Source organism: Sparus aurata, chromosome 18, assembly GCF_900880675.1.
Source record: "Sparus aurata chromosome 18, fSpaAur1.1, whole genome shotgun sequence".
Taxonomy (NCBI): Eukaryota; Metazoa; Chordata; class Actinopteri; order Spariformes; family Sparidae; genus Sparus; species Sparus aurata.
Genome location: NC_044204.1, coordinates 27,294,707 through 27,317,553, shown reverse-complemented (window position 1 = coordinate 27,317,553; position 22,847 = coordinate 27,294,707). Strand labels below are relative to the sequence as shown.

Sequence of the window (22,847 nt, the reverse complement as noted above, 5' to 3'; positions counted from 1 at the left end):
ACTATTAAACAAAAAGTTCACTTAACCTGACACGCCAGATGTTGTTTTACCAAAAAGCATCTCGGAAGTCGCCCCCAGAAACTTTTTGGAGGTGCACAGGCCCTTATCGCATGAACAAACCATCTGTCGCTAACCATCACAAGCTAACTTCAACCAGATCCACTGCAGGAGAGTGCCATCGGCAGAGCTAGTTATCAAGCTTTTGAAACGCTGATGCTATAGCAGCTACATGTATGCTAACCTCATGTTCAGCTAACCTGCACACGCGGTGTGTCAAGTCGCACGTCGCGATCGGTAGCACATATCCACAGAATGTTTTGTATTTTCAAACGAACAGTTGCTCCTCTTGATGGCTGACACATCTAAACCGGGCCTGTGGCTGCCGTCTCCGGCTGCCAGTAGGTCCTCGTAGGACGCCGATGGCTTAAAGCCTGGCAAGTTGTTTTAAGATCACATGATCATGTGATCTTGCAAATCCAGATGCCTCACTATCACAACTCTTGGTTGACAGCCTGACACTGGATGGGTGTTGAAATGGTGCCACAGACAACTGTCACATTTTGAGAAATCAGAACATATGAATATATGAAAGCTGTTTTTCACGTGCTGTGAACATTTTGGATGTGCCTCTCTCTGGTTTGTCACCTCAACATTAGGTTTGCTGTCTCTCATTAGACGTGATCTGTAGGGAAAACGCTGGGAGCCAAATCCATTGGGAAAGACTGATAGAGAACAATCTGCGCCGTATTCCCCGAAGGTGCCGAGATGCTGCGCAGCGTACAGCTTCCCTGTGAAACCGCAATGAATAACCAACATGACAGTTGTGAAGTTTTCCTCACGGCCCCAGAGCCTTGAGAGTCCTTGACGGTGCTTTGCCACATCACTCGTGGCAAAGTGACACAGCTGATAATCTCACTTCCGAGAAAATTGGACCGCAGCGCATTTGCGCTTGTGGAAAATTCATGTGCACTTTACGAACTCTGGATGCGCTTTGGGTTTTTTTTCTGGTTGAGCTGGTGCACCTTCCCCCTCTCTGAGAGAGGAGCTTCCTGGTTGTCATTTTTCTAGGAGTGGTATCGCTAACGCCGTCGTTATGATCTCTCTCTCTCTCAGCGAATCTAGATGCATCGACTTGCACACCATGACTGTCAGCTCCTCTCTCTGCTCCCCCAAAGAAGGCCGATTGCAGTTTAAGGAGTGTGCTCGCCTCGTTATCGCTCCTTTAGGACTCATTTCTGTTAGTTATATCCTACAAATCCGACAAAACATTTGATGCAGATAATGAACTAAATTGGCCAGACGCAAACAAAAGAGCCGCAATTAGAAAAATATGACAATAGATTGTGAATCCCACAGTACGGCTAATTCAATTTCTACAGACAAATTGCTGTTTAAAGCAACAGGGAAATATGCGTACTCACTCTTTAGATGAGAATATCAATACCACTCTCGCAGATGTAGCGGGAGCCAGGATCGGGCGAGCTCAAAGATTTACATCCGGAGGGAGCTGAATTTGCCTAAAAGCATCTCTTAAGCTCACTAATCACCACATTACGTCTCGTTTGTTTGATCTGCGAAAAAATGCATTTCTCGGACCTCACTTTCACACCCTTCGCCTAAATCTTCGGTTAATTCGACCGTGTTGCCAGCTGAGGCCTCACCTGTGGGTTTGCTGAAGGCAGGTGAGGTAGAAACGAGGGGCTCGTCATTTGAAACCTTGAGCCGTGATGAGCGAGTCACCCCGGATGTCGACATCACGGAATCCCCACGCCTCCGTTATTTCTCGGCTGCTTCCCTGCCACCCCTGATCTCTCGTTCTCGCTCCTCTGCGATGTCAGCTGTCGCCCTCTCCCCGTTTCTCCCTCAAACATCACCTCCACCATCTATTTTGGCCCTTCGCTTCTCCCTGCTGCCTTTTTTTCTTTTTTGAACTGTAAAATCTAAGCAGCTGTGACAATAAGGGTCACGGTTTACGCTCGGCGCAATCTCTGCTCGTCGTTTAAATTTAACTTGTTCTAATGGGACAGTTGCCTAAAGACACCAACGTAATGGAACAGGCTCTGCGCTCTCCGACTGGAAACGACAATGTTTTATCTGATCTTAAATAATTGAAGTTCTACAAATGAAATCTCCTCTCTGTTTGGATTCTTCCTGTCAGGTCGAAAGCCCGACGCTGCTGCTGCTGCTGCGCACATCGTCTTTTTTTAAAACCTCCAGCCACATAACAGGAACAATAATCTGGTGTGATTGACACTTTCCACAGCTAAAAGCTTTACACTTGTCAGCTCCTGGCTATTAAAAAAACCTCCCCGAGAAGTTCATCTGAGCTCATGGACTACAGAATCGGGGGGCCGGGCTCTGCGAGAGTGCGATAAGGTTATGAGCAACTCGGTTTGTTGATTTCTTTTTTCGGGGGGTGAGAGGGTTTTTCGGAGGCTCGTTTCTGCGAGCGTGTGAAACCGGTGCGACCAGCATTGGGTATATTAAAAAAAAAACGCTTGATGACACACCGAGGAGCACATGTCACGACGTGTGTCAGAATTTAACTTGAGGTGCCGTCTGGCTGCTCAAGGACATCTTAATGCAAAAGTAATGCACCAAACTGACTCATGATCTGTGGGGGAGAAAAAACGTGAGGCACAGGCGAAGCAATCTGACGCGAAGCAATCTGACTGTGATTCCAAGATGCTTCTTCCGCAGTCTGAAATGCGGTGTCCCAATCTCGATACATCTCAGCACGGTTTTAACTCAATCGGCCCCACAGATGCGCTCCTCTCTGTCCTTTCGGATTAAAACAAAAACTCGCTTTTGCACAGACCGGATATTTCCAGCATCAAATTGCGTGATTTCGTGGCCTTATCCAATGGGTTCCCTGACGTCTGTGCTTCAGGGAATAAATGTTTCACATTCACTTGGAGTCCATAAAGGAAAGAAAAAAACCCCAAAAAAACACACGACAGAATCGGAGTTGTAAAAGGAAACGGCAGCTTTTGTTTGATCGTTATAGCAGATAACGCGGCGCGGAGCCACGTTTCAGATGAACAAGTGAGATTTTACACCCTGAAGCACTTTATCTTGCCCACCGCAGTGTGACCCCCCCTACTGGGACCCTGCAGGTGTTAGATGTGAAACAGAAAAAAAAGAGAGGACCCATACTCTCATCTGCCCGGGCTGCATCGGGCAACAGGCACAGAACAAATCAGACAAATGTACAAAAACACACACACACAAATAAAAATGCTCCCCTCCTCGCTTTTTACACGCGTTGGCAGCGGTCAGCGACAAGACGGAGTGTCTCCATTAGTATCAAAGTGGCTCCGTCCACCCTAACAGATGGCCTTGCTTCCCTCCGAGGTGGGCGAAGTGATTTACTCCATCGCTACTGTACTTTGCCTTATCTAATTGGCCCCCGACCGTGCCCCGGGGAGCAGCCCGGTAAATCATGTCACTATCATGTATTTATAGACGGGCTCGTGTAACACCGGCGCTGACGGCAAGCTACGTGACATCTATATACGACACCTGTTACCGTGCCAGCTGCTGGCAGGATGAAACGGACACCAAACAGAAGCGAAAAAACAGATGTGAGAGGGCCGAGACCATGACAACAGGAAGTAGGGGAGCGTCATCACGACCGCCGCAGATAAATATGACATCCTCAGACTCGCATACCCCCGGAGCTGTGGCTCAGCATTCCTGGCGTCAGAGCTCTGGACAGCGTCTCCAGCGATGGTAACGGGGGCTCGCCGCAAATAGGAGAGACGCATTCCCCGCGTTCCTGCGATTCCACGCGGTCGTCTTCTCTGGCGTCGATATCTGGGACAGACATTCCTCACTGTACGACTCCCCGGGGAGCTGGACTTCCTCCGCGTAACCCGAGCTCAACCCAAACTTCCAGGGATGTTCTTGCAGGGGTCAGTGATTGTCAGAGTTGGGAGGATGAAGCACAGTGGATGTAGAATTGAATGTTCTCTAATTTATTATCATTTCAAGAGGCTGATCTGAGTGAACGATAATCTCCGTTGTGATTGTCAGCGGAGCAGTTTGGCTTAATAAATACGCAACTGTCAAAGTTCTGACATCTTACGTAATTAAAATGAAGCAGCCACCTGCAGAACTGAAGAAATAAAAACCACACAACAGGTTTTTTTTTCTTTCCTTCATTCTTTCTCCCTGACATCTTTGCTGAGGTTGGATTATACGACAATGAGGGACGAAGTAATAAAAAAAGTAATTGCATTAGCTTGATGGCTTTTTACGAGCGCTGTTGGCTGTCGTATTCCGAAGGGAAATCTCTGAAGGAGGTTCAGAGAGCTGCCTGAAACACACTCAGTGCTGTCAAACACACAGATGACTTGTGCATATTTCTATTTCTGTGTGTGTGTGTGTGTAAACTGTTTGCGGATTTAACCTTTTTTTTTTTTTTTTAACACTTAAAAGTGCCATTTTCAAGGTTTGGACTCTGATCTGACATCTCCGGTGTGTTTGTGAATATTTCATGCATGCCAAAGTCATCTTTACGCCTCTGATTCTGTATAAATGTACGGATAAGGTCTCCACGTCCGACCTGTATGTATGATCTCAGATGTGCAGTGGCCGTGCCGCTCGACGGAGCTTTAGCGGACAGGGTGCCGGCTGCTGCTGTCACCACCGCGCCGGCCATAAAGGAAAGGTGATGTGTCCCTTTTTTTAGAAAACCATAAAAGAAGCCCTCCTTGCTATTAAGTATGCATCAGCGCGCCACTTCCTCATCGCCTTTAAGAGTGTGGTGGAGGGGGGGGGGGACGACATCAGAGCGCAGCGCCGTTAACCTGTGTTCTCAATCTCTCTGTCGCATCAAATGAAACAAGCTCCCAGTCGAACTCAAGTTTGCAAAGTCAATTCACAGTCACGCCGCCCCTGCTGTTCCCCTCCTCCCGGCTCCCGAGGGAGAGCCCTGTCTAAAATCTTGTAAACCTAAATAAGTTCTCGGACCGACACTGCGGCAGCTCCGGCTGACTGCTGGGTGTGTGGTGCCTCTCTCAATGGATGCAGGTCAAGAGTTCAGGCTGTGGAGGAACACAGCCCTGTGGATGCTAGAGAGGAGGCTGTTTGTTTTTCAATGTATAAGCTGAAGACACCCAAATCCATTTTGTTTATTGTGTGCCCAAAAACAATGGCTGTATTTTACAGACAGATTGACTTCTATTTTCTGGTTCTGCTCCAACACGGACATGTTCGGAACGTGATAACCACTGTCGATGGGTAATTAGGAATCGGAAAGACATTCAGAGAATAAACTTTCCAACTTTCCTCCTGTTTCTTAAAATAAAACTTAATAACTTTTAGCTGGTTGTGAAACAGTTTGAATTTAATGCACATCTCTAATAACGACCTACACAAGCAAACATGTCCATCAGAAAGAAGAGCTGATTATCATAGTTGTTCTTAATGCATGTGACCAGGTCGGATCAGGATGGGAAAAGTCATGAAATTAAAATGATCTTCTACGAGGATGAAAAGAGGCACGAAAGCAAAGTTTACTCGCTTCACCATTGTCATATTACAATTATTAATCTGCATATCCACAAATAGATACATTCCCTCATTGCCATACGTCCTGCAAACAGCTGTGTTCACAAAAAAAGAAAAATGCAATTAAAAATACACTTCCTCACACGCGATCAGATTAAGACATGAGGTGGTGATGAGGTGGCTCACACCTCTTCTGTCCACAGGGGGAGCCAGAATCACATGAACGATACAAACGATACAGATATTACTGCTTGAAACACACATCAAATCAATAAATATATAGAGGTTTGCAAAGCCAAGACACTTTCTGAGCGTCATCGACACAACAGCTTGTTGAATAGGAAATAAAAAACACTGCCTAGCCTCCGCCGCTACGTTACGTATCAGGCTCGCTGTGTTTGATAACGGTCCTCGCGGTCGTGCGCATGTGTCTTGAAGGCGAATGTGCATGTTTCAAGGAGGGAAGAGATTCATGGGAACGGAATGCATCGAAGAACATTTCTGTCCAAGGCAGCTGTGTCTGAGGCAGGGCGAGATGCTTGAGAGGAGTGTGGGAGACTGAAATTCTTCTCAGTAGCCAAAACAAACACACGCATCCTCAGGAATCCATCGCAAGGACTTTTCTCTCCCCTCAAAATGGCCAAAAGGAAGTGATTCTCTTTCATTGCTTGGACGCTGATGATGAAGAAAAAAATGGGATCGGCAAAATTCATCTAAGAAAAGTATCCTGTAAGACACTGATGGGATGAAGCAAGTTACATTCTTGCATAAAGCTTAAACTTAATCAGTAGTGTTTCCCCATGTGTCTCCTCAAATTACAGTCACAACAACAAAACAATAATGATTGAACTTTTAAAATCGTGGCAAAATCACTTTCCCTCCATTCCCATTTTTAAAAAAAAAATGGCTGCCCGTGGAGAGATCGACGGATAACAATGAGAACAGTTGGGGCCTTTTCAAAGGAATTCATGAGCTTACGTGCCAATATTCCTCCCAGATTTACTTGTTTTTCTCTTCCAACTCTAGTGATTTTAAACGAAAGCCAACTGATTCCGGACTGACTGTCCTTCACAGAGAAAAACATCTTTCATTGATACTCGTAATGGGATTGCTTACGCTGGCTGAAATCTGAAGTGTTGTCGAAGTGGGAGAAAATGCAGCTTCAGTGAAATGAAAGCCAAAGACAGACATGAAAGAATTTCTCAGACAATTGTGCATTGTGAAGAGTGATTGCAATCAGATACACATTTCTCACAAACGTACGTAGCTGTGGATATAATGGCCTACCTCCACCTTTTGGTCATTTGCTTCTTAAAACACCCAGAATCATTGAACCCTTTGTTTCTGTGCTGAAAAGTAGATGATGTGTTTTACATCTCAAGCGGTTGCAACAGTGAAGCTGTCTTGGAGCCAAAGTTGCCAGAGTCACTGCCTTGAAAAAAATGAACAGCACTCTGTAATGAGAATGTCCTGTAAGAAGTGACTTCCACTCAGTGAAACATTGTATTTCCAAGAATTTAATGAGGCTAGGTTTTGTCACCAGTTATCAGCAGCTGTCCACGTAGCTCAGTCCTGTACCTCCAACAAAGAAACTCAAAAATCCTACAGAGCTTTTCAAATTATTTTACAGCACAATGTAAAGTTCCCCTGCATAGATGAAGAGAAAAGAGCTAAATGAGCGTTTTGAAGTTTCAATCCAAGTCAATTCAAGTCATGGTGGCGGCTGTGTTAGCAAAAAGTTGCTCATTTGCACATAAAGCAGACATGGTGCAACATTAGCATGAATTGGGAATCCTTTTAACTCTGTTTTGGTCTCCACCGACTTCTAAGGGCTCTTTAGCTGCTTCCTGCTCAGCTATGTTCACCAGCTAGCCACTAACTTCTGCTTCCACGTCTGCTGTTTGGGGATAAGCAGTTAGCATACAGAGAGTTGTTTTTGCTAACGCTAAAGTCATGAGAGTGGGGAGAGTGAACAAAAACAAGTTTGAGGCCCTAAAACCAAAACAAATGAGCTGAAAGACACATCATAAAGCTGAGAGGAACTGCAACAATATCATACAGTCTGAATCCTTTTAGCTCAGTTTTGGTCTCCACCAACTCCTGAGGGAAATATCTGGCTCCTTAGCTGATCCTGCTCCACTATGTTCACCAGCTAGTCGCTAACTTTGCATCTGCTGTTTGGTGCTTAGCAGTTAGCGTATCCACTGAGATGCTTTTGCCAACCCTAAAGTCATGAAAGCGGTCAGAGCCAACAAAAACTAAACTGTCAATTTGTGCCACCTTTCACATCATTCATAGTAATTTCAGCCACTGTTAAAGTAGAAATAATGATTAAAGCAGCTTTAAAAACAAACCTTTAATGTCGAGAAAAAGTAAAAATAGGACTATTTAGTTCAATTCACTAAGTGGTTTTAGGCTAAATATCCATAAATAAATAATGCAAATGATTCAATGCTCAAAATAATCATAAAGCTGTGGTTATTGTTCCTTGGGTGGAGCTCAGAGAATACTAACCACCAGCTATTATATAAGTTTGTGGATGAATCAGAGGTCCCTGTTGTCCTCGGGCCAGCGAAGACGTGCTGTTCACCTCACACTGGTGTCATTAGTTCAAACTAAGTATCTTCCCAGTGGCGACACGCTGTTCCTGCCTGGCAGCCTCGCAACAGGACGGAGAAGTCATCACACACGCGCGGCGCGCACACAAAGGAAGCGCGTACACAAACACACTACAAAGTCCGCCGTCAGCCTTGTACGGCGCTTCACATGCACATATATGAGATCAAGATATGCAGAAGTTGGATGCTGACTGACATTCCAGACTCTGAGTAAATATTCCTGTTATGCTTCATTGTCTTCAGCCACAAACCAAAATAGTTTGTGGGAGACGTGCGATCTCTCCTGGGCGATTAAAACTTTGATTTAAGATACTGAAATGTAATTTCTAAATCACGCCTCGTGGTTATGTTCAAAGACCGCAGGAGTCATCAGTTTCCCCTCAGACGGGGCCCCTCCCTTCCCCTCGTATAAATGTGATCTGCGCCGCGGATTGTTGCAGATTAATACAAGGAAGTGCTTACTCATCAGATGGCGCAGGCACTAATGTGGCACTGTATGAAGGGTCGGGATCAGAATGCTCGGAAGCCGGCAGAAAATAACATCGGCGTGGCAAGATGAGTTTCCCCACTGTTGATTAACGTGTAAATCCTTTTACGTTGTGGTGTGTCGCTGCCAGCCATCTGACTAAAATACATAAATAGTAATGAGTTGATGTTCGGCCCTGACTTGCGTTATGACGCATCGTGTTGTATATAACACAGCTACTGTAAAAAAGAAGAAGTATATCACAGAAGAACACGCACCAAACTATTCTTGTTGTAACTGTACATGCACGGTCGAAGCCGCAGAGATACAAAACTTGCATTTATCAGCTCCTCAGTTGAAATGATTTTTCCTTGAGTGTCAAAAGTGTCAGAGGCTCAGCAAAGCTCTGCTATGTTGGCAGCTTCTTACGGCTTTACGCTAAAATACACACAGCACCGAGCCTTCAAGTGCCTGAATTCCAAGTTTTAAGCCTTGTAAAAAAAAAAGGAAAAAAAAAAAAAAAGAAGCAGATGAAAGAGAAAAAAGACAGGATGGCAAATCTAGCAGGGTTCATCCAGGATGGATTTAGAAGGCCAATATTAGGATACAGGCTAATATAATATTTTGTGAGGATATTCAGTATTTTTTAAAAAATGTTTAAGTCGACCGTTTTCATGTTGCGGGATATTAAAGCGGAGTTTACACGGCAGCTTTTACCCTCTGGGAGCGTGAAAACAAAACAAAAAAATCCCGAGACAAGGAAGCTCGTTAAGGTTGGCAGACTGAGCACGTAGTTGTATTTCATAATACTGCAGGATAACGTGGACCTCTAACCCTGTAGACGGACCGGGACTGGCTGCAAGAGATTGTTGTTGACACAATCCTGCTTAAAATCGATCTGAAGAACAAGCAGTAATAGCTAGAGCACTCATTTTTACGTGCAGTGCGTCGCATGTATTGGCGCCAGCAGAGCAGAAAAGCTGGTAGGTTTTCACAGTTTTAATAATTTTATCAGCCATTATGATTAATTGACCAATGCAACCTTTTAGCTTAGATTGTGGAGATTGTTAAGGATATTAAGCCCTTTGAGGATAATCTGGGTAGTGACATCGCAATAAGCCAAAATACTACCAACGTCGGCTCTGAGATTGCTGAAGAAATCATCGAAATGCTTTTGTACTCTGCTCGAAAATGAAAAACGGCGATGTTCAAATAGCTTCTGCAGGGTTAAGAAACATTTCTTGCACGTGTTTCTACCTTCTGTTTTGGATCAATATGTTTGGAGCACCGATTTATGACGCAATTCCAATACTTTTAGAGATGATTGTGGCTATTTGACTTTCATAAGCCTCTAGCTTGACAGAAGTTGTACAGACTTGAGGAGTGTGCAGCATTTGATGACGCTCCAATAAACACAGTGAGGACAAATACTAATGCAGGCACCGGCGGTTTATTTCTTTCTAATGCAGAGTTCAAAGGGTTCAATGGCCAAGTTCTTCAAGATAAATGTTGTGGAATAAGTCAATTATACGTAAGTGTAAATTACAGAGAAAGTAAAAGTTTAATTGCAGACTTTACAGACAGTTTTTATGTTGCCGTGCCGAGCCCTGAACCATGATGAACAACACTGATTTGCAGATATAAATATCTCGCCCCGACGCTCTTAAAAGAATTATAGTGCCTTCTATAGAATATTAGTATCGCTCTGTGGCTGCCTGAACAAACATCCAGCCACGGAAGGGGAAGCCTGCTCTCACTTTATGGAAGAGGCATCAATGGATAATGGATAAATGGGAAAAAGATACATTTTGTACATCGCTCTCTCCAACGTACGCACAAAAACTCAGGGACGAGTGATGTCGGTGTTATCCCCCTCTCCGCGTTTTCATTGTATCACTGCTGACGCCAAAAGCTCTTAAAAGCTTTCCATTTTCTCTCCTGCATAAATTGTGCATATGCATGATGCCGAGGCTGCGAGTGATTTGATAAGCTTTTTTCCTTCTTCTTTTTTTTTTCTTTTCTTTTTTTCATGACCCACTAAATTTTATGATGGGCTGAGCGTGGCATATTTTCACAACACATGCATGATGCATTGACAGCTCGTAATGTAAGCACTCGCGCGCTCACGCGGACGCGTGCACACTCACGGAGGTTTTTTTTTCCTGACAGGGCGCGCGTGAGTCGGGGAAGTGCCGCACACAGACACTAAAAGCTTTCCACGTCCTCCGCGGTTCCGTCGGCATGACTAAGTGTGTTCTATCTCGCGCCGTTCTCCAGATAGAGCCATGATTTCCCCTGGCATCGCACACTCGGCTCCCAATCACTCCACACATGTCAGACCTAATAGCATCTGCTCTGACACACATGCACACCCACATGTGCTCGCAGCCACACACACACACACACGCACGCACACCTGTAAATACTGCACAGAGCAAAGGCACACGCATTTGAAGGCAATCATATACCCTCCTACACACAAACACGCTGGAGGGCTGTGAGTCTACCTCTCACCGGCGATGTGCTGCTGCAGTGGATGTGGGTTTGTGGGCGACTGCGGGAGGAGAGGAGTGGTGTTACCTAAAAAACAAGACAGACTGGCTGGAGGCCAAACGAGGTAAAGGGAGTCGGGGAGAGGAGTGACAGAACGCAGGCGGAAAAAAAGGTGATTTTTGTGCATCTGCGCGCAAAACAGAGAAAGTGTGAAACGCAGTGAGAGAGAAGGATGTGAAATCCAACCCAATGAAAGAAAGAAAGAGCCGGGAGTGCGTTAAGGAGTCAACTTGGCTGAGCACTTGACACTGCAGCCTTTTAATTTCCTCTCAAAATCTTTGCCGTCAGTTTTAGCGTACAATCAGATTAGGTGAGCCGAGCTCCACTTTGTGTACTCGCCTGCGCGGCAAAGAGAGTCTGGGTTTTTTTTTTTTTCTTCGGGATGCGATTAAACGCGCATGAATCCGTGTGTCAGCGAGCGCTCGCCGACACACGCACAAGCGCCGCCTCTGGATTTAGCAAAAGCAAACGGGTGTAAATACAGCAGGAGTGGAGTCAGCAGAGGGAGCAGACGCGAAGCACACATCCACACACAGGAGAAGAAGAAGAAAAAAAGAGTTAGACAGTGCCTTAAGGAGCTTAGATGGGGGAAAAGTGGAGGATACGAGGGGTGTGTGTGTGTGTGTGGGGGGGGGGGGGGGGGGGAAATCGGTGGGGATAAAGGGAAAGAAGCAGGGCTGGAGGGACTGAAGGAAATGAAGAGAGGGGAGGGTTAGAGAGGAAGAAGAGAGCGGGAGGTGGTGTCAGTATGCTGCGACTCGCCTCTTCCAAAAACAGGAATTAATCCAATAATCGCTTGGAAATGTTTAGCATATTTTCTCCATTCTTCTCGTGCACATAACAGGCCATCATCTGGTTACGAGTGTGCGTGAGACCTGTCAGGACCCCTGAGACAAATCCCAGTGCTGCCGGGTTACACCGCACGTGTGACGCCGCCGAGAGAGTCTTTAAGTTTATCTGCCGCTTATTTCGAGTGTCGCTCCGAGTGTCACAAATGTCAGCAGCCCCGCTATAGGCTTTGCCTCCATGTCAGCTCATTAGCACTTCACACTAAAGCACACACACACACACATGCACACACGCACACACTTCAAACCCTCCAGAATCCAGAGAGTCAGTAAATTAACTGCCAGCAAATGCAGAAGAGAGAAATGCTTCTTATCCTCCTGATGTGATCCATTTTACCACCATCTCTCTGCTTCCTTCACTCTTTGTCCTCGCAGTCTCTTCTATTGAGGTGTCTCTTACCACTTCTGTTTTTTTTTTTTATTCAGGAGTGTTTTCTTTCATCAAACACTGACGACATTAGTTAAAGACAGAAACACACACTGGAACACAAACATGTAGGCACAACGGCTGCAAGGTGACTTTAACAGACTCGTGACAGAGTGGACAGTACGTTATCACAGCCAGACACGTCGTAAACAACCAAATTAAGTGAAATTGCAAATATCACAAGAGAATGAATTAGATAAGGGCAAAAAAAAACTTGAGTCGCCATAAGAATGACTAATTCACTGTCTTATCTGGAGTCAGATAAGAAGATTGATAACGCTCCCATGTCTGTATGATAAATAGGAAGCTGGAGCCAGCAGCCGGTTAGCTTAGTTTAGCTTAGCATAAAGACACGAAAGGGAGAAACAGCTGGTCTGGCCCTCTCCAAAGCTAACAAAATCCACACAGCAGCACCGCTAAAACTAATTAACATGTTAAATCTTATTTGTTTTTATCTGTACAATAACAGAAGTGTATAACTGATGATTTGCTTTTGAAGATGCAATATATAAAGCAGTTTTTGACGTTCTTATGTCTGTGTCGGCTAGGTGTTGCAAAGTCTGCATAGCATGCTAACCAGCTAGCCCTGGCCTGTCCTGGTCCAAAGCGCCTGTGCTAGCTTTGGAAACACCAACACTTGGAGCTCCCAGTCCGGCTAACAGAGCTAATGGCTACAGTTAGCAGTTACTCTAAAATGCTGCCTCTTATTTGTTCAACAGGTGGCCAATTCTTACATACTGCACCTTTAGGTATATAACAAATAACATTCCTACATTATAATATCAGAAAAACGCGTATTTTTTGGAGTTGTGTACAGACACTATCCTGAATGTTTTAAGCCAAGGGAAATATGTAATTCAACTCAAGGTAGTAGTGAGTTCAATTAGTTATGTTGTCGAGCATCACTAAATATAATGTGACTACAAATTGAATAAACATCTTTCTTATTGACCATTTTTTGCTTCAGTCACGTGGTGCAAAAAATGGTCGATTACAGTAAAGACAACAACTCCCATGACCCAATGCGTCCTTTGGTGTTTTGTTTTGTTTTGTTTTTACTGAGAGACCCCCGAGCAGCAGGAATGAAAATACTGTGAGTTCAAGTATGTGTAGGTCTACTTCTCAGCCAGCAACTTTATGGTGTCGCTACTGGCCGCCTTGCATCTGCTTCCAGCCAATAAAATCTTAAGCTAGTTAAGCTAAGCTACGCGGCTGCTGCCTCCAGCCCAGTCTTTACCACACAGATGTGACAGAGATATTCTCATCCAGCTCTTGGCGAGAGTAAGCACGTGTCAAAGCAAGTTCGTTCACCTCACCAAGTCAGTCATAACTGATGCTACACACCCCCATGTACGACTAAAATCCTGTGCAACGCGCTCTCCGGCTCCAATTTAGTCTCTACAAGGTGATGTTAGACTGTCACCAAATTTACCTAAATTACACACTGATGAGCCTGCAAAATGCACCTCGAAAGCAGCAGGTGATGAAACATTCACTGCTACACCAGACTGTACCCGAGGTGGAAGACATTTCAGCGTATCTGATTGTGTAAAGACAAATACAAATCTGGAGTGCAGTACCTCAAAGCAGCAGTCTTTTAAGGAAATCAAAGTAAAAACACTATTACCAAGGTCTGCCAATTATCAGACACGGATGCCTTCGCTTCTGAGCAAAGAGCTCTGCTTAACGGCTGCCTAGGGAATTAACTCTCTTCCCCGCAGTTTCAGCTGTGCCACATTCTGTCTTCTACAGTGCTGGCGCTTGTCGGCATTTTCGCTCCTGAAATATCCACTCTCCTTGCCCTGGGGAAGCTTACCTTTCCCGTAATGTGTGAGAAATCGTTTAGCGACGGAGGAGCTCTCAGCGTACACAGCAGACAGAGGAAATAACGAGAAAAGGGGTAATCCAGAGGTCAAAGATCAAATTTGGGTGAATGGGGGTCAAACTGAGTGCAGTCATTTTGTGGTATTGACAAGCGGCCAATTAGGAGAGTTGACTGGAGCGTCACAGGAGACCGGTCACCATGAACATAAGATACATACGACTGAAAGTTCAACCGAGAGCGATGCAGTGAGTGCCAGAAAAAAAAAAAGAAACAGAGGGTGATGCAGTGCAAATCACACACACACACACACACACACACACACACACACACACATCTGTTTGACCTACATCTTCCATGATTAGCTATGCACAAATAGGACTTCCTCTCTCCGCCGTCTTGCCATGAATGAGAGGAAGATTATAAGTTAGCTGCCACTGCCACTGGCAAGCCGGACTGGAGCTCGGACTAGGGGGCTGGTCTCCTCCCAGATTCGGGGTAGATTGGGGATTTCAAAGTCAAGAAAGTTCAAAGCCTCGGCTGGGCTGCGTTCAAAAGAACCACAGCCAGCCACGGAGAGGGGAGAGGAAAGGAGGAGGGGGGAGAGCTAGCTACTTACAGTAAACTCTCCCACAGTCTGCACAGAATGTGGCAGCAGAAAGAGGAGGAGGAGGGGGGTGTAAAAAAGAAAATAAAAAAAAAAAGAGGAAATGCTTGTGAAAATAAACTGCGTGCCCCTGTGGGTTAAGTCCCCGAGAGGCGCTGAGCAGGTGGAATTGGGCCGACATGTTGATGCGAAGCTCCGAGCGAGAGCCAGAGTTTTGGGAGCGCGGACCATCAATAATACAGAGCATGTTTTTGCCCCTACTGAAATAAAACGGATGTCGTACGCGGAGAGCACCGCCGCTGTTGTTGTGCTCACCCAACAAGATGGGGTTTTTGTTGCACATGAATTGTTAACAATGCCGCTAACAGCTTCTTACACCCACGTCGCCCCAAATGTGAGACCATTAAAAAGTTCTCTCTCACACTCGTGCAACTTCCTACAGTTAAAAACACCCGCTTGAAGTGCTTTCTCAGGTGTCCGCGTGTCACAGAGCGCTACGCAACGCCACTCGACTGACACCGTGATGATGCGTGGTTAGCGCCTGTAGCTTTTACCCATTGCATCTGCAGTGGCTCATTCGGTCGGGACTTGTCTTGGGAACCTGAGGGTGGACGGGTCGAGACCAGCACGGACGCACAACTGGGTCGCCGTGGCAGCCCGCTCTCCATACATTAACCCATATGTATAGGTCCTGTTTGTGTATATGTGTGTGTGTATTTCAAGCCAGTGTGTGAACGCAAAATAACAACAGTGGGTGAAAAAAATGTACCTTCCCAAGAGGATTAACAAACTATGTCTTAATCTTCTTCTTCAAGATATCTCGAGCAGACTGCGGGGCAAATACCAGAGCCTGCGTCTCCACATCTACAAGTCAAGTCTGGGCAGTATGTGAATGTTTTTAGTATCCTAACACCTGCAGATTAACATTTTACTGCTGTTCACTTTTGGGTTTTGCTGCCTGTGCAGACAGATGATTATAGAAAAACAAACAGAATCCAGAGGTATTTGCTATAAGCACCATCATATCATCCCCAGTATTTTAACTTTGATTGAACATTGTGTCAGTGTAGCGACGGTGCAGCGTTCCCTGGTGCTCAGATTTAAACTGCTAATTGTGGCAATATGAACGCTCATTTGCAAGGTAGCTGTCAGAAAGGCTAAACCAGAGTACGGTAGTAAGTGGGTTCTTGTTTGCCGGCAAACAACAAGCGGGAGGTAACACTCTGGACACATTAATCCAACATAAATGGTCTATAAATTTGAGTTCTGCTCATTTAAAATCGGTTAAAAAAAACGGACAAAAACACGGTCCATGATCAAAGTTTTTAGGCCGGCAGATGCGGCAGGCTGCTTTCTGTCTTTAGTGGTGGAATTAGCTCCAGCTCGTGCCTCTCTCTGTTGTTTTTCACCCTGATTCAGCAGTCCTGGACTTTACGCAGAGCCACTGAAAGCTCAGTGGCCACAGGGAATGCCAGCTCATCGACTATTATAATGACGGAATTGCTCTCCGCCTCTCTCTGCCCTTCTCACCAGCGCACCATCCCAATTGTGTCTCTCTCTCTCTGTTTCTCACTCTTTCTGTTGGCGATCTGTCCCCCTGTCTTTCTTGCTGAACAAAAGGCTGGCGTGAGTGTTGTATGATGCAACTGGGGCAGCACCGAAAGTTCACAGTCAACAGAAATGCACAGAATGAACGTCCCCAAGGTGGGGAGTGGATGGATTAAAGATTTTTTGCTGTTTGGCAAACTGCAGACAAAGACATCATAATGAATGCTGCGGGCTATAATATGAGAGCCTCTTTGTGAGACTGGCAGGGGCCTCGACAGTAAATCGTCAGTACTTTTCAATCACTTCTTGCAGATGGTGACTTACCTTGCCCTGGTCAACAACATACAAAAGAAGCAGAATTTCTTGCTGACATGATCTTATCGCATGCTCTGCAAACTGAGAGGGACACGGAGGACTAACCTTGAGTTTATCGAAGCGTTCGGTGAGCGAGGACACCTGGTGCTCTCGGTGGCGCCCCACCAGCTTGCAGAGGGCACAAATGAGCTGGTCGTCCACCAGGCAGTACATGTTGACCTTCTCGTTCTCGTGCTCCAGGCAGGTCAGGCCGCGGATGTGCGTGTCAGGCACCGGCTCCACCAGGCGGTGGCTGGTGAACGGCTTCTTGTTGGGGTGTGTCGCGCGCAGGCACCGGTCGCAGTACGACACCTCGCACGTGACACACGTCTTGACGGCCTCGCGCGGCGGATCCTGCTCGCAGAACTGGCAGCTGATGCGCGGATCCATTTTAGCAACGACAGCCGGGCTGTGGTTTGCGTTGGTGTGGTTGGCGTGATTGGTGTGGTTGGCGTGCGAGTGGGAGTGGCTGGAAGTGGCCGGGCTGCCGCGGGCACTGCTTCCACTGCCACCGCCGCCGCCGCCGCCAATTGTTCCAGCTATTGTGCCGCTAATGGTGGCGGTGTAGGGCCGCTGCTGCTGCAGGCGGCGGCTCTCGGTGGGGGAGTTGGGGCCACTAAGGGAGGCCTTTTGAAAGCGGTCAATGATGTTCTGCAGCGTCACATTGCGCTTAAGGCCCTCCAGGCCGCGGTGATTCAGCGTGATGACGTAACGACAGGTGGGGCACTGAAAGGCCGAGATAGATTCGAGGGGCTTGCTGGTGGAGCAGTGAGACACCAGGATGCGGTGGGCGCAGTTAAAGCACAGGCTGTGAGCGCAGGGCAAGAGGAGGGGGTCTTCAAACAACTCCAGGCAGATCGGGCAGGTCAGCTCAGACTCCAGTGTTTCCATCTTCAGTTGAACCAATCTAAAGGTGACATCAAATCCCACAGAAGCTGGCCAATCACCTGCGCGAAGAAGGAGAAAAGAAACATTTTATTGGACAGAACAGCAGAATGTGTGCACAATTCACAAGCCTGCCCATTCACCCCACATCTGATTCTAAACCGGATCCGTCACAAGATACCGGCTGCAAGTTAGACAGACTGGCCCTATGCAGACTCAGCAGAAACATCACTTTTTATTGCACTCTTATACATCAGCTCAGCTCAGCAGTGGACTGGGCCTCCTTGCTGCAGCCTTCAAACACATGATCCCTCTGTAGAGCTGCAGGAGAGGGACGGGGATGACTGCGAGGGATAAAAAAAAAAACAGACACTGGCCGACTGCAGGGGAAGAAGTAAAAATCAATGGAGTGAAGAGAATGAGACAGAAAAGAAGAGACAGATGCAGAGCAGAGGAGGACGAACTTGTAAAACAAAGGACCTTTGACTGACTCTCGGACAGTTCAACTCTTCATTCGTCATTCTTTCTCCAGCCCACCGCCGACTTTGCCTATCTTTTACAGTTTCTAAGGCCATTTCAACTTGACCTCAGTAATAAACACTCCAAGGACATTTCAACTTTTTAAGCATCATCCCAACAATTCTAAGTGGGACAGCAGGAACAAGACCTGAGCTGAACTAGAAAATTGATTTCAGATCCCCCTCCCCCCTTTGTCTCAGAGCCCCTTCAAATCCCTGCACCTCACGGGCTGCATATGAAGCTGTCTCCCCTGGGTGGCCTTAAAACCAGTGACATGAGAAATCACCAATAACCTGCCCCCTCCCCAGCTGCGCTGATTCAGTGGCATAGCACTGCAACTCCCGATGGCTCTCTATCCGTTAAGAGAAACAAAGCAGACACCGTGAAACTACAGTATTAAACCGGACGACCCTGAATAGCTGACAGTGACAACTTCATTAGGTGGAGTTGTTCCTGACAGACCGCCCTCATCTTGCTCCGTGCAAGTCATGCAGGATTTACCGATGACTGGGTTTCACCGTTTATGACTAATCAAAAAGTGCTTTTCACCTGCCGGACAGGGCTCAAACTCCTACGAGTGACCTTTCTGTAGCTTAGGTCATGGTGTACATAGAGACGATGACGTTCAGATACTAGCAAAACATTTAACTCACAGGTGAAAACACGTTATCAGTAAAAAAAGGGCTTAAGATAAGCTTTTCCTCCGAGGGTACAGAGCGAGGATGTGCTGAGCATGAAAAGAGTGAGCATGACTGTCCATAACGGGTGTTTATCAGTAAGTTCATCCATCCTTACGGTCGCATTCACATCAGTTCAACACCTTCCACTCAACATCAAGCAACTTTAAACAAAGTTCTTCCAAACCGGCACTTCACTTTTGTTCAACATCCAAGTGTTTCAGCCTGGCTGTCTCCCCCGCACTCCCCTCTGTCTGAAGGCCCTCTGATTGGTCAGCTCACACATGCCTGAGCCAGCACCACTAACAACAACAGAACAGATTTGCTAAGTCAATTCTTACGTGCCAAACTAGCTGCTGGACCTTTAAATTATGCAAATGTGCAAAATGGTGATGTAGTGTGATGTCACAAAGTTCCCGAATTAAAGGCGGGGCTAATGACGAGGCGTTTCAGGAGCAGTGTTTTCTGTGGGAGAGAGGAGCTTTGATAGGTGCAAACTTTGAACTTTTAAACTTCCAGGATCTTTTACAGAAGAACGTAAACGAAACACTGAAGGAAGGGAAAGGAAATGAAAAAAGCATGAATGGTCTCCGTTAAGATTCCTCACGTCCGAGAAAGAAAAATGTGATAATATTTGAAAAATGACAGGAGCCATTAGTCAATTACCAAAATAATCACCAATGTATTCACAAATTGTTGCCGCACTGCACGTTGCAGCTGAAATATGTCGAAGCTATGACCTTAATCAGTTAAGCCTGACTCCGTCTGGACAATAAAATTCACAACTTGATGTCAAAACATGTTGAAGTGTGGCCTTGTCCTCCCACTGAGTCTATTTAATTGCATCACGATCTATTGAGTTAGCGCTGCCATCCACAGCCCATACGTATCAACTTATCGTGCCGTGACACTTTTCCGTGACTCGCTGGTGTGAATCCAGCCACACTGAGAAAGCAAGCAACACACAAGCACCCATAATCTAAGGACAAGCTGAAGACAGGACTATATAAAGACAGAAGCAGAGCTCAAAGGCTCAAACTCATTTGCAATAACAAAAGTCTCCTCCCTTCTGCTGCTCCAGAAACCGTGCCTCGACACTGAGCTGTGTTCAAAGCAAACATGATTTGAGCAGCAGCTAAATGCTTGGGAAAGGCACTCAACTGAAGAAAGTAGTTATGTGTATGCGGCAGCTTTGTTACAAATTCATTATCGGGGAAAGAAATAAATAAACCGCTCGCAGCCAATCATGCAGATACTGCGCTGATAAAAGGCAATGGCCATTGTGCGTGCCCATGCGTGTGAGTGTGTGTGTGTGTGTGTGAGGGTCGATAGAGGTATAATGCCCTCCTCCAATATTCACCTTGGTTGCTATTTATCAGATGTTTTATGTGCTTGTTATCACGCGGCCTGACCGTGTAAGGGATAAACAGAGAGGGAGAGAGAGAGCTCTGAGGCGAGCCACCGCGGAGCGAGCGAGCATTAGGTTCTGCTTCATCACACCAACAATAGGTCTAATTTATCTCCACTGTATCACAGAGCCGATAACCAGGGGCAGACGGATGGAAACAGGATGTGGAGTGGAGGGGGAGGAGGTGATGAGGGAAGGCAAGAGCGACCTTCAAGACCTTTTTTTGATGACAAGTAAGGTCACCGGGCCGACCGGTTTGTGGACTCAATGACACACGGACGCCGACCCCTCACACGTTATGCGTTATGTGATTCTTTCTGCAGCCATCTTTTAGTCAATTTGACTCTGATTTGTTAATTTAGCAAGACAGAGACGGTCTAATTAGTGTAATTAGAGTAAGAGCTGACTGCAGCAAACTGTAGCCTCAGTTAGCCAGTTAGCTCAGTTAGCCATGTGGCTAGCAGTCCAGACCTGGAGCTCGTCGCAACAAGGAAGTACTTTGTGTTTAGACTGCTAGCACAGGAGCTGTGCAGCAGGACCTGGCTGGTTAACATGCTAAATACGCCTCGTAACACAACACGTAGACATTTTACCGTCAAAACTTCACATTCTTTTTAGATTTCGAGTGAAGTTTTGAATGTTTTCAACCCAAATTCCTACATATCGCACCTTTAATACTTGCAATTCACAAATTGTACTGCTTTGTAAAACAGTCTGTAAGCTCGAGGCTGAGACACGGCCTGGCTCCCGACGACGGCTGTTTCAGTGGTGAAACATGTCACCAACAGGAAACAAGGCACACATTCATTACGCTCCTCAGGATACACATTGATTCGCGATCACGGGGTCATTGTGCGAGCATGCTGAACCCTGCTCTGGAGTCAGGGGAAACTGATGCAACAGAGAACAACAATGCCCTTCTCATCGCGGCGCGGCAAATGAACGCCGAGACAGAAGAAAATTACTCAATCGATACTTTGTTACTGGCACTCCAGAAAAAATGATTTTCTGCCTCTCTGTTCATCAGCGTTCGGCAAATAAAACACAGGAAGTCTCGCAAATCCCCTCAGTTCTCCCTCTCCCTCACATAAATAAACCATATGTCATCACGACAAATGTGCTGTGAGATTGTACATCTGTCTAGACAGCGGCATCGGAGCGCGAAAACAATCACAACTACAAATACACACACCGAAACAGAATCAAATCCCTCAATTATTAAGCCCCGTCATACCGATACAGACGAGGCCACGATCCATATCCTGGATTTGCGCGTCTGTCCGGTTCAAACGCTGATTGAATCAGCAGTCTGACTTTCTTCCTGAGGACAGAGAGCCTCGCAGTGCTGCTTGTGCTGATGTTAATGTGACTGTGTTTAATGGAGCATGGCGTTATAATTAACACCAAGCTTTAACACACCATCACCAGGCCCATTAAGCTTCAGCTATGTCACTCTGGGGAAACAGCGGCGGCTATGACGGGAGCTACTTAGGGACCGGATCGCTAGCTTCATGGTTAAGGCGTGTGTCCTGCAGACAGGCAGAGACACACACGCACACAGAACACACATACACACAGAAACACAAACACACACACACACTCACATAAAAATACATGCACGCAGCCCGATGTGCATTTACAAGCACAAGCTCTTTCTGTCTCGTTCCCTCTGTTCATCTTCCATTCTTGTTAAGGTGAAGTGTCCCATCTGGATAGAGAACAGCTTGAGCTGGTGCTTAAAGAAAAACACACACACACACACACACACAAGCACGCGTGCGCACGCACACACACACACACACACACTGAAGCGACGTTTTTAACTCTCGCTCAGAGCTTTTTTGCAGAACAGATGAAAATACATAAATATCGAAAAACAGGGACATCATTGGTGATTCATTATTAGTCCTGTCTTGAATAAAAAGAGCCCGATAAATAATATTCTTTGGTGCACACACTCTGACATGCTTTTAACAGGGTGCAAGGACACATTCATGAGCAGAAAAAGCCATTTCAGCTTTGTTGCTACTGTGAATAGCTTTGATAACTTAGTCAGACAGAAAAAGTGAGGCGCCATTATTTGAGTGTTTCAAAGTCCCTTTTTTGTTCGGTTTTTGCTTTGCCAATAGGGACCCACAGGGGCTTGTAGGAGCCTTGTGCAGCAGGGCGGCTTACAACCGTGCATCTGATGCCTGGTCTTAATTGTGCAGGAGGCAATTCTGGAGAAAGATGGATGATTGATGGGGTTAGGCTTCAATGGGTTGTCAATATACCTGGTTGGACCGCCCACGTCAAATATATGTGTAGGAATTTGTGTATATGGAAATGAGGCAGGACGATCTTTATTCAAAATCACCCACTGCACCTTTAAACACCTCAACTTGCGTCAGCGGGGTTTGATCGGAAACAGTTCAATATCAACCTAGCTGCTGTGGAGGTCAACAGTTTAAAATGGAGAGGAAGGCAAAACGTTTCTATGAATTTTAAATATTTACAGCCTTTAGGTAACGTGCTGTGTGTAGATAAAAACATATGAGCCAAATGCAACCCAGTGTGTGTGTGTTTGTGTACTGAGGCGATTTTATGCTTCAATTAGATCCA

At 46.1% G+C, this 22,847-nt stretch overlaps 1 protein-coding gene across 5 annotated transcripts in view; it reads right to left on the bottom strand.

Annotated features, from left to right (window-relative positions):
* The window catches only part of mid2 (midline 2), a 170,461-nt gene that overhangs the window by 67,118 nt on the left and 80,496 nt on the right, over positions 1-22,847 (bottom strand). For all 5 annotated transcript variants that reach the window (XM_030396530.1, XM_030396531.1, XM_030396529.1 and 2 more), the window contains one exon: positions 16,824-17,704. In XM_030396530.1, the coding sequence (XP_030252390.1) occupies positions 16,824-17,648 (825 nt within the window). In that variant the 5' untranslated portion in view covers positions 17,649-17,704. The remainder of the gene's footprint in view (positions 1-16,823; positions 17,705-22,847) is intronic.